Here is a 12,758-nt window from a genome sequence, read left to right as displayed (position 1 = left end):
TTAGATATTTTCCAATAATTTTATGGAGGGCAGAAAATAAGCAAAAGTAAAACTTTAATAAAATCTTTGGTGAACTCTTGAAATGTGGAGATGTTCAGTTCTTTTGAACTTGATTTTAAAACTACTAAGCAACTTTGATACACATTTTATCTGTTAAAAGTAAGTGCAGCGGATGTTGTAAAAGTGTAACAAAGAGGAGAGTATTATTTTCCCTACCTTTTGAATAGAATTTCTTTAGCCTTGTTCTTTCTGGTTTTAAATTTATTTGACTGCATTGGATCTGAATTTGCAGCACGTGGTGTTTTCGTTGGGCCATGTGTTGCAGCGCTTGGACTCTGGAGTGTGGTGTGCAAGGTCTCTAGTTGTGGCGTGCGGGCTCCAGAGTGCACGGACTTCAGTAGTTGCAGCATGCAGGCTGAGTGCTCGGTGGCATGTTGGGATCTTAGTTCCCTGACCAGGGATCGAACCAGTATCCCCTGTACTGCATGGCAGATTATTAACCACTGGACCTTCATGGAAGTCCTAGTGTTGTTTTTTGTATTGAGCATTTGGAAGAAATAGTTGGCTTCTATAGAAAGGAGGAATGAATGATAGAAAAATAAGGTACTTCTGATTTTTCAAGAATGGAAAGAATTTTTGCTATTTGTTAGGTGTTATGCTATGTCAAGGAAGATTTTGCAACACTTGGATGTCTTAAGTTTTGAAACCTGTTGGAGAAGTCACATTTTCTGCTTCACTAGTTTCATATAAAATTTTATTTATTTAATTTATTTGTTATTTTTGGCTGTGCTGAGTCTTTGTTGCTCTGTATGGGACTTTGTCTAGTTGCAGTGCGTGGGCCCCCCATTGCAATGGCTTGTGTTGTTGAAGAGCACAGGCTCCAGGACAGGCGGGTTCAGTAGTTGTGGTGCACAGGCCTAGTTGCCTTGTAGCACGTGGAATCCTCCTAGACCAGGGATTGAACCCACGCCCCCTGTGTTGGCAGGTGGATTCTTAACCATTGGATCACCAGGGAAGTCCTTCACTGGTTATATTTTATTAGAGGATATGTCCACTCAGTCACTCAGTTGTGTCTGACTCTTTGTGGCCCCATGGACTGTAGCCCACTAGGCTCCTCTGTCCATGGGATTCTCCAGGCAAGAATAATGGAGTGGGTTGCCATTCCCTTCTCCAGAGGATTTAGAGGATGCTTATGCTCAATTCTGTTATTTTCTGTGGTTTTGAAATTTGTGTATGATTAAGAGAGAGGAGGTATCCTAGTCCTTTCCTCCTTTCTCCACTGGGGATCCAGATAAAACTAGATTTACTACAGTTATCTTTGCTTTTAACTTAGGCTTTTGGTGACCAACTGGTATAGAGATAAGGAGCTTTTAGTTTAAATTTACCCTTTTCTTTGAAGTAAGTTTTATTCTGGCAGCTGACTAAGTCTCTTTGCTACTTCTATTGTCAGTTTAACACCAAGACTGGTAATCCCCTAGGGCTGCAGGGCGCTTGCTTGCTTAAATTGTGTGGCAGTGACCCATTAAAAAAAACCACCTGTAGGGTTTCCTTTCTGTTCTTTCCAGGGTAGGCTCTACATTTTTCCTGCAGCATTTTGATCTAGTTTGAGGTGTTTGTCAGTACTACCTTGCTATAGGTTTGTCTTTCCTTGTATCCTGCCATGTACTGTCAAAATGGTATTCCCTACATAAAAGTTCTGTGCTGTATGAGGTCTTCACATTTTTAAAAACTTTATCTGCTTGTTTGTTGACATCTCTTGTCTGTCTTGTTCCTTCTATTTTTTGTCCTTGAGTTTATACTTTATTAGTTCTTTGTTATTTTGGGAACATTTCAAAGAGGGATTTTTGTATGCTTTTATCTGAGACTAACATACACTGTATACTTTCTTCTCTTGAACTTTATCCCCATAGAGAACAGGTTATGTTACTGTATCTGAAGAACAGTGGCAATCACAGCTGTAAGCTCATGACTCACATGGATATTCCATGAGTTTAAAGAATTTGATTTCTTGGGCTAACCCTCTATTCTAGTCTGTCAGGTGTACTACTAAGCACGATAGCCCAGAAGCACTCAAATGCCACCTCTGCAGTGTAGACTTCTTTGGCTACCTCACCCCCACCGCAACACTCCCTGTTGTTCACTATATTCCTTCTGAGCATTTGGCACCATATAATATGCGCTGTATTTTATGCCACAGCCCCACTGGAATGTAAGTAAGTTCCATGAGAATGAGGGTTTTTCTGTGTTTCGTTTAGTACCTCTAACCTTAGTGCCTGGTACGTAGGTGCTGAATAAATACTAGTTGAAAAACAAATGAATGTTTCCCCTTTTCTGCTGCTGCTGCTGCTGAAGTCACTTCAGTCGTGTCCAACTCTGTATGACCCCATAGACGGCAGCCCACCAGGCTCCCCCGTCCCTGGGATTCTCCAGGCAAGAACACTGGAGAGGGTTGCCATTTCCTTCTCCAATGCATGAAAGTGAAAAGTGAAAGTGAAGTCGCTCAGTCGTGTCTGGCTCTTAGCGACCCCATGGACTGCAGCCTACCAGGCTCCTCTGCCCATGGGATTTTCCAGGCAAGAGTACTGGAGTGGGGTGCCATTGCCTTCTCCGTCCCCTTTTCTAGGATAGCTTATACTGATTCTTAGCCTCTTTCTCGCAACATGGAGGATTTGAGAAAGTTCATTTCCCTGGCTCAGTGTTTGTTTCTCTTTGGCTAGCTGATTCCTCTCCTCCCCCATTGTCTGAGAAAGAAATTTTTCATAGTTGAAGTTAAGACTGAGTACTCACTCTTTCAGTGTTAGAATTTACCAGATTCCTCAGTGCAGACTCTAGGTAGTCCTTGTCTCATCTGGCCAGAGGAGTTCACTAACATAGCATCCTGCTTTTCATGACATCTTTGGATGAGTTTCCTCTTGTTTGTTCCCATTTTTTTCTCTCTAGGAGCAATCTAGACAGATAATACCTAAGCTATCTCAGGTCTGATCTCCTTCACCAGCCACTGACAGAACTGGTATCTGGTTTGGGAGGCTTGCATTTTAGATACACTTATATTTCAGGGTACTTGGTCTGATCAGGAGAAATCCTTATTTATCATTCTATAATTAAAAGGTAGAGTCATTTGCTCCCTAAAAGATTCTGGCACATCAAAATTTTATGTCCTGAATATGAAAACCAGTATTTATATTCTGTCAGATAGCCTTGGGCTGTTTACTGCAAGCAAGCAAGGATTAGGAACAGTTATGAGTCTATCTGGTGGTTGCAATTTCAAGTCTGACAGTAAGTTTGAGAAACTTAATAGGAATGTATAGTGATTATTAGGCTTTTGAGCTGCCATGTCATAGATGCCTCACAGATGATCCTCACATCAAGATGGCGAAAAGCATATTTTATAAATTAGGGAAAAGAATATCAGAGATGGACTCTCTGTTTTTTGGCTATGCCAAGCAGCTTGTGGGATCTTTTCCCTACCAGGCATTCAATCCGGGCCCTTAGCAGTGAAGGTGCTGAGTCCTAACCACTGGACTGCCGAGAAACTCCCAGAGATGGACTCCTTTGATTGCTGAACTAAACTATAAGATGTCTATTCTTCTGTATGCCCTTCAGAAAAAGTAATAACTAGTAGGTATTCTCTCCTTTTCTTTCTTCTAAATTAGTGGTCAGCAAACCTTTTCTGTAAAGGATGAGATGGTAAATATTTTTTCCTTTGTGGGCCAGATGTTTTTTGTTGCAGCTACTCGCTTTTGCCGTTGTAGTGTGAGATCAGCCATGGACAACGTGTAAATGAAGGAGTGTCTGTGACAGCACAACTTTACTTACAAAAATCGAATGGGTTTGATCCATAGGGTGTGGTATGCTGATTGCTGCTGTCAATAAAAAGTTATGTCTAAAAATTAGTCATGGAGCTAGCTTGAGTTTAGTTTTGGAGACTGAAAATGATTCTTGCTGGTTTGGGGTTTAGTGGCCCAGGATCTTTTTGGCTTTGACTCTCTGATCCTTTCCTTCTCATGCAGAATCACAGCCCTCTTCGCCAAACCTCAGGACCTTCATTTGTCACCTGGTGTCCAAGGTTGTAAATCTGACTGGAGGTGGGAAGGGTGGGGTGAGAGTCTCTCCTCCTCCAGTCTCCCAAGCCCTCTTAGTTGCTTGTTAAGTGACCAGAGAAATATTAAAAACAAAACCCCAAGTCAAATGATTTTATTCTTTGGCAGATTATGGGACATTTAACCCCTTTGAGTACATTGTCTTGAATGTACTTAGTATTCTGTCTTCAGATCAGTTTGCATATAAGAGCCTTTCAGCCTTGAAGCTTCTTATTGTATCAACACTCTCCTATCCCTTGGAAGCAGAAACCAGTTGACTGCTTCCTTTACCTAAGGCTTTGCTTTTTTGGTGTTTCTTTCCTATACATGAGTTACAAAGAAGTCATTTATCTCTACTAAGAAAAGGAAGACAGCAATCGGGGTTCTTAAGTATAGTGTTTTGTTTTAACTATTATACTTTTATTTTGTTGGATGCATTGCTCTGCATCTTGCTTCTCTGGTTCTTGCCTTGAAATGTGCAGTTTTTTGCAAAACTATTTCTTAGAAATAGTCTAGCATAAGTTTTCATTAGCCTGTTTTAGTCCATTCAGGTTTCTGTAACAAAATACCATAGACTGTGGGGCTTATAAACAAAAGAAATGTATTTCTCACATTTTTGGGGGCTGGAAGTCCAAGATCAGGGTGCCAGCATGGTTGGGTTCTCATGACAGCCCTCTTCTGCGTTGCAGACTGCTAACTTACTGTTGTATTCTCATGTGGTAAAAGGGGCAAGGAGCTCTCTTTTCTAAGGGCATTACTCTGATTCATGAGACTATACTTTTATGACCTATTCATCTCTCAAAGAGCCTATCTCCTAATACCATTTCATTGGGCATTAGAATTTCAACATGAATTTTGGAAGTACAAAAAACATTCAGACCACCGCTTAGCCTGCTTCTTAAGTAATTCTACATGCCAGAGCTACATCATGTCCTTTTGTTAAGAACATGTTTTTTTTTTTTTTTTGTCTTATTAAGGTTTATTCTGTCAGGAACATGATAATTGAAGCTATCATTCTGTTTTATTGTCGAAAATGTATAGGCTGGACGTCTCTCCCAGTCATGTTTGCAGTGTTACCAAGGTCTTTCTGTTTCTGTTAAGAATCTCAATTTGACCTGTCCCTAAAAGAACCATTGTCACTTTAATCATGTTTTTTGCCTCTAATTGCAGTTAGTTGCTCTAATACTGGCCATCTTATCCATCTTTGGGGAACATTCAGTTACTTTTCATTGCATTTTTTCCAAAGATGTATCATCCAAAATCTGTGAACTTTTGTTATGGGTAGGGAAGGCATTTTATTAATCTCTGTATCACAAGCATTTGGTACATAGTGGGTAGTTGCTGCTGCTGCTGCTGCTGCTGCTGCTGCTGCTGCTAAGTCGCTTCAGTCGTGTCCGACTCTGTGCAACCCCATAGACGGCAGCCCACCAGGCTCCCCGTCCCTGGGATTCTCCAGGCAAGAACAATGGAGTGGGTTGCCATTTCCTTCTCCAACGCATGAAAGTGAAAAGTGAAAGTGAAGTCGCTCAGTCGTGTCCGACTCCTAGCGACCCCATGGACTGCAGCCCACCAGGCCCCTCCGTCCATGGGATTTTCCAGGCAAAAGTACTGGAGTGGGTAGTTACTTAATGTTTATTTAAATGAAGAAATGAATCCATGGCCATTACAGGTCTACTATTTAAAATGTTATTTCCCGTATGGTTCCCTGTTTGTTCCTGAAAAAGCATGTGTGTGTGTGCGTGCGTGCGCGTGTGTGTGTGTATTGCTTAATGTACCTGATACAGAGGTAGGGGGTAGGCTTATGCTCTTTCTCAGGATGACATGACTATCAATGCTTGGGCTAGATAAAAGCCTTTTTAAGATGTTTGAGCACAAGATTGCCTGTTCTACCACAGTTGCCATTAGAAAAAAAATTATTTTGTACATTTTAAGCTTACTTATTGATACTAAAATCTTAATTGTGTATGAAATAGCTTAACTGTTATTAGCAAAACTCTGCCATTTAAAAAATGATTTTCTAAATCCTTCGTTTGGTTTCTTTTTCTTTGTTATATAGCATATGTGTGTTAGTCACTCAGTTGTGTCTGATTCTTGTGACCCCATGTACTGTAGCCTGCCAGGCTCTTCTGTACATGGGATTCTCTAGGCAAGAATACTGGAGTGGGTAGCCATTTCCTTCTCCAGGGCATCTTCCCAGCCCAAGGATCAAATCCTGTTCTGCATCGCAGGCAGATTCTTTACCGTCTGAGCCACTGGGAAAGCCCATTGTGTAGCATAGGTCATTCCAATTGATTGGACTAACTTATGGCACCTGAGACATATAACAGAAAACTCATAAGCCAGGTTTTTTTTTGGTAAGAGATGCAAACATTGTCATCTGTTATAAATAAATGTTGCGTCCTGTTCGTCTAGGTTACAACCTTAAATTGCTTCTAGAAAGAAATTGGTTGACATTACAGATCACTGTAAAATAACCTTTGTGAAATAATACTCTTAAACAAAACATATCAATGGTCCATTCTGTAACACATTGAAAATATAAACTGTAAAGCAGTATGAATGAAACACAACATTTCCATGTAGTATGTTGTTGTTCTAGTCCTTATACACAAGTTTTGTGGACTGTAGCTTAAATGGGTAATTATAAGCTAACATTTTTTTCTAAAATATATTCAATGTATCTTTTTGTTCTCTGATGGAATAGAGCATTGTTCATTTTTATTTAGTTGAGTGAATTTTTATGTTTAGTAAATGTAGGAGCAGTTATAAGGTTGGAAAGTTTGCTAGATCCTACTTCCATACTCTATTGTTAGTGTTATAGCAGTTTGAAAGCTTTTTTTTTTTTTTCAACTTTATCTAGGCATGAAGTGTTAGTCGCTCAGTTGTGTCTGACTGTTTGGGACCCCATGGACTGTAGCCTACCAGGCTCCTCTGTCCATGGGATTCTGCAGGCAAGAATACTGGAGTGGGTTGCCATTCCCTTCTCCAGAGGATCTTCCTGACCCAGGGATCGAACCCAGGTCTCCTTCATTGCAGGCAGATGCTTTAACCTCTGAGCCACCAGGGAAGCCCATCTAGGCATAATTGATGTACAATAAAATGTGCGTATTTAAAGTGTACAGATTGAGTTTTAACACATATATACACTTGTGAAAACATCTCCACAATCTAGATAATGCACATTTCTATCACCCACCCTCCAAATTTCCTCTTGTCTCTTTGTATTTCATTCCTCCTTACTCCCTATTTCCTCCCGGAATAATCAATGATCTGCTTGCTTTCTTTTTTATAATGCTGTTGCATTTTTTTTTAATTTGTAAAGTTTTAAAAATATTTTGTCTGTACTTGGTCTTCATTGTTGAACATGGGTTTTCTCTAGTTGTGGTGAGCAGGCTCCAGTTGCTTTGTGCAGGCTTCTCATTGCAGTGGCTTCTCTTGTTGCAGAGCACACACTCTAGGGCATGCAGGCAGCAATAGTTGTGGCTTGTGGGCTCTAGAGCATGGGCTCAGTAGTTGTGGTGCATGGGCATGCCATGTTACCCCATGGCATGTGGAATCTTTCTGGAGCAGGGATTGAACCCATGTGCCCTGCATTGGCAGGTGGCTTCTTAACCACTGGACCACCAGGAAAGTTCAGTGATCTGCTTCCTAAACTATAGATTAGTTTACTTTTTCTGTAATTCTTTTATAAATGAAATCATACAGTGAACTTTTTTTTTTTGGTCTGACTTATTTCATTCAGCATAATTATTTTGTAATTTATCCATGTCGTTGCTCGTATTAGTCGTTCTTGTTATTGTTGAGTAGTATTCCACTGTATATTTACAGTTATACTGTACTACATTTTATCCATTCACTTGTTGATGGATATTTGAGTGTCCTATTATAAATAAAGCTGCTGTGAATATTTGTGTATAGGTCTTTATATGGACATAAACATTTTTTCTCTTGAGGTAAAACCTAGGAATGAAATGGCTGGGTCATATGGTAGGTGTTAAGTTTAACTTTTAAGGAAGCTGGTGATTTTATAAAGTAGTCATACTATTTTACATTGTATATTTCCACCAGCAGCATTTAAAAATTCCAGTTGCTATTTTGGAGTACATTCATAGACCATACTTTTTGAGGGTGCAAGGAAAGGCAAAAATATTCAGAAGTTTTCTTCCCAGAGCTTTAGGTAAACATCTCTGGAGAATTTATGAAAGTCGAGCTCTTTTCTATAAGATGATCATTGTATTGGTCCTTTCTTTCTTTAGTATGAGAAGTGGAAGAAAAATGTATTCTAAGCTTTGGTTTCATAAAAGGAAGAAAGAAATACTTAAATTTGGAGGGTTTGGTTTTCTAAGTGATGGCTAAGATACTGCAAATTAGACATTAGCTTTATAGCATTTAATACACTTAAGTGTGGAGATAATAAAAGTAACTCTTTAATAGAGAAATCATTAATACATTATATAAGAATTTTCTTTGAAAAATCCTCTAAGTCATCCATAATGTACAGTGGTTAGACCCAACAACTCTCCCTCAATTGACAGTGTTCTTTTTTGCTCCAGCATTAGAATAAATCAGTGTTTATTTGCTTGCCGCAGATGAAGTGGTTAGCTTGTATTAGGGGCTATGCCTAATGAAAAATCTGTTATTAAAAATACAAGAATTCCATTCACAAGGCATAAGGGAACTGATATAAACTGAGGGAACAGCAGAGTGATGTGCTCACTCTGGGTCATCAGCATATATTATTTTGAGATGAATGGTGGATGAAATTGACTATATCATTTATTTTTTAAATTAATTTTTAAAATTTAATTTTTATTATAGTTGTTTTACAATGTTGTGTTAGTTTCTACTGTACAGCAAAGTGAATCAGCTATACATATACATATAGCCCGTCTTTTTTGGATTTCCTTTCCATTTAGGTCATCACAGAACTTTGAGTAGAGTTCCCTGTGCTATACAGTAGGTTCTCATTAGTTATCTATTTTATACATAGTAGTGTGTATGTGTCAGTCTCCGTCTCCCAGTTCATCCCACTTCCCCCTTCCCCCTTGGTGTCCATATGTTTGATCTCTCCATCTGTTGTCTCTATTTCTGCTTTGTAAATAAGTTCATCTGTACCATTTTTCTTGATCCCACATATAAGTGATATTATGCAATATTTGTTTTTCTCTTTCTGACTCACTCTGTGTGACAGCCTCTAGGTCCATCCATGTCTCTGCTAATGGCACAATTTCATTTTTTTTTATGGCTGAGTAATATTGCATTGTATATATGTACCACATCTTTATCCATTCATCTGTTGATAGACATTTAGATTGCTTCCATTATCCTGGCTGTTGTAAATAGTGCTTCAACGAACATTCGGATGCATGCATTTTTTTTGAATTATGGTGTTCTCCAGGTATATGCCCAGGATTGGGATTGCTGGGTCTTATGGTATTAGGTTGATGAAAGAGTAATTGCGGTTTTGGACCCTGAATTTTAAATCATTATAACTAGACTCAAAGACATCTTTATTAATCAAAATAGGAACCATTACAGTCAACATATTTTTGCCAATGAGAAATAAGTTTGTTTATTCCTGTAGCATAAAAATCTGTGCTTTGGGATTCAGTGAACTTTGGAAAGTATTTTCTGTCTCCTGATGATTGTGGAAGCATTTTCCCTGCAAAAGGTTGTCGAGATGCTTGAAGAAGTGGTAGTTGGTTGGCGAGAGGTCAGGTGAACATGGCAGATGAGGTGAAACTTCATAGCCCGATTCGTTCAACTTTTGAAGCATTGGTTGTGTGCTGTGCAATTGGGTGTTGTCGTGGAGAAGAATTGGGCCCTTTCTGTTGACCATTGATGGCTGCAGGCGTTACAGTTTTCCATGCATCTCATTAATTTGCTGGGCATACTTCTCAGATGTAATGGTTTTGCTGGAATTTAGAAAGCTGTAATGGATCAGACTGGCACACACAGACCACCAAACAGTGACCATGACCTGTTTTTGGTGCAGGTTTGGCTTTTGGAAGTGCTTTGGAGCTTCTTCTTGGTCCAGTCACTGAGCTGGTCATCGCTGGTTGTTGTATAAAATCCACTTTTGTCGCATGTCAAAATCCAGTCGAGAAGTGGTTTGTTGTTGTTGCATAGAAAAAGAGAAGATGGACACTTCAAAGTGATGACTTTTCTGACTTGCAAGTCAGCTCACAAGGCACCCACTTATCAAGCTTTTTCACCTTTCCAATTTGTTCAAATGCCAAATCACCACAGAATGGTCGACATTGAGTTCTTGGGTAACTTCTCATGTAGTTGTAAGAGAATCAACTTTGATGATCCTCTCATTTGGTTGTTGTCAACTTCCAATGGCCAGCCACTGTGCTCCTCATCTTCAAGGGTTTTGTCTCCTTTGCAAAACTTCTTGAACCACCATTGCACTGTATGTTTGTTAGCTGTTCCTGGGCCAAATGCGTTGTTGATGTTGCGAGTTGTGTCCACTGCTTTACGACCCATTTTGAATTCAAATAAGAAAATTGCTCAAATTTGCTTTTTGTCTAACATCATTTCCCTGGTCTAAAATACATATGAAATAAATAGCAAGTAATAAGTTACTAGCCAAAAAACATAAAGTGAGAAATGCACGTTAAAATGATACAGAACATAAGCATATTTATTTAAGAATGCATTCTAATATCAAATGGCAAAGCTCAACAATGCAAAACCACAGTTACTTTTGCACCAACCTAATAGTTCTGTTTTTAATTTTTTAAGGAACCTCTATACTGTTCTCCATTGTGGTTGTACCAGTTTACATTCCCACCAATGGGAGTGTAAGGCCAGATACTATAAAACCCTTAGAGGAAAACATAGGCAAAACACTCTATGACGTAAATCACAGCAAGATCTGTTTTTGACTATATCATTTAAATGATTTGTCTTTTTTATTTTGCATTGTTTATTATGTGTAAATGGTTGCATTCTCAAATGCACATAGGGTCTAACTGCACTATAATTTGATTATAGTAACAGCTGAAGATGAATGCAAATAGAGGTAATAATAGTATTGAGAGTAGAGTGGCTGATAGGAATGTTTATTAAATTCATGTCTATTGGCCTTTTTAACTTACTCTAGGAGATTAGCAAGGGTAAGTAACCATCAGTCCCTATTAAGTGCTTCTTTCCCTTCTCTTTCCTGATCTACCTAGATTGTTTTCTTACTTCTCTGTTTGCTTGTGTTTTGTCCCCAGCCCCTTGGTATTCTCATATCTTTAGTATCAGCAGTGTACCTGATTTCCTTTAGAATTACTGCCAAAAACTATCAATATATAATTACTTTTTGTAGCTTTGTTGTGTATATAAGATAAACTAAAATATGATTCTAAAAATGATGCTCTACTTTCACAAACCTGAGCTTCTAACTTGTTTATCCACATTCCAAATAGTTCTGCATAAAAGTTGTCTAACTTGTAAAACACGTTGTTTGATTTTCATATTTTGATAAGAATTAAAAATGTGAATCTCTTTCACTAGTGTGAGTAAACAAGAATTGATGAGATAATGTGGCATAGAAGGTTCACTTAGCGTCACAGGGTCCTGGGCTCAGCTGTGTTAGTAATCTGCTCTGTAATCCTGGGAAAGTCATGTTTCTCATCTGTAAAATGTGGGGGGTTGTCTTGATGACCTTGAAAAAGAAGATTTCCCTCTGGGGCAGAGAAGGCAAACTTGTAAAAGAAGTTGTCTTTATTTTATGTAAGTTGTCCCTGAAAGTTAATGATTTTTCTAGAAATGATGTATAATCACTTTTGAATTTGTGTATATCTCATCTGTTACAGGATGCTTTAATCTGGATCCCAATAGAGTTCTGGATGTCATTTTAGAAGTGTTTGAATGCAGGCCAGAACACGATGACTTCTTTATATCTTTATTAGAATCTTACATGAGTATGTGTGAACCGCAAACACTGTGTCATATTCTTGGGTTCAAATTCAAGTTTTATCAGGTAAAAAAAAAAAATGTGTGTGTATGTATATGTGTGTGTGTATAAATTTTGTGATTTTATATGTCAAATTTACTTTGAATTTTATTTGTAAACGATTGGTTTCAGCTCAGCCATTTTAGTAGAAGGGATAAGAAACTACATTAGTGGTATGAATGATGTGATGTGAAGGCCTCGAAGAAAGCCTAATAAATTTTTGCCTTGAGAGAGATGGAGTCAGGGAAGACTTACAGATATAACATTTTTTTTTGGAACCTGGTGCTTGAAGGCTGTACGAGTTTGTTGAGAGTTGTCTGTGCAGAAGTAACAAATAGCGTGTGAATGAAGACATGGGAGACAGAATGTATATAACAAGTTGAAGAAATGGTACTTAGTCTCATGTGGCTGGATTGTAAGATATGGGGGGAAAAGGGACAGGAAGTGAGGTTGGAAAGGTTGGCACAACTTTAGATTGTCAGGAGCCTTGAATGCTGTGTTGAGTTAGAATTTTATCATATGGGTAGTTACCATTGAAATTTTTTATGGATGTGAATAAATTCTTGAGGCCTATCTTGCATCATTTTTTACTTAAACCACTGCGTAGTTATCTTGCAGATCTGTGGCCTCTGATTATTTCTCTTTCAATCCATCTTTCATATTATGGATGTACTACTGTTACATGCTGAAAGAGATCTAATTAACACACTGCTTAAAAATCTTTGCTGGCA

General features: G+C 38.6%; 1 protein-coding gene across 16 annotated transcripts in view; it reads left to right on the top strand.

Annotated features, from left to right (window-relative positions):
* The window catches only part of THOC2 (THO complex subunit 2), a 118,534-nt gene that overhangs the window by 30,246 nt on the left and 75,530 nt on the right, over positions 1 to 12,758 (top strand). For all 16 annotated transcript variants that reach the window (XM_005227456.5, XM_024987826.2, XM_005227455.5 and 13 more), the window contains exon 8: positions 11,888 to 12,054. In XM_005227456.5, coding sequence (XP_005227513.1) covers positions 11,888 to 12,054 — 167 coding nt within the window. The remainder of the gene's footprint in view (positions 1 to 11,887; positions 12,055 to 12,758) is intronic.

This window comes from Bos taurus, chromosome X (assembly GCF_002263795.3).
Source record: "Bos taurus isolate L1 Dominette 01449 registration number 42190680 breed Hereford chromosome X, ARS-UCD2.0, whole genome shotgun sequence".
Lineage (NCBI taxonomy): Eukaryota > Metazoa > Chordata > Mammalia > Artiodactyla > Bovidae > Bos > Bos taurus.
This window is presented reverse-complemented; position numbering and strand designations above follow the sequence as displayed.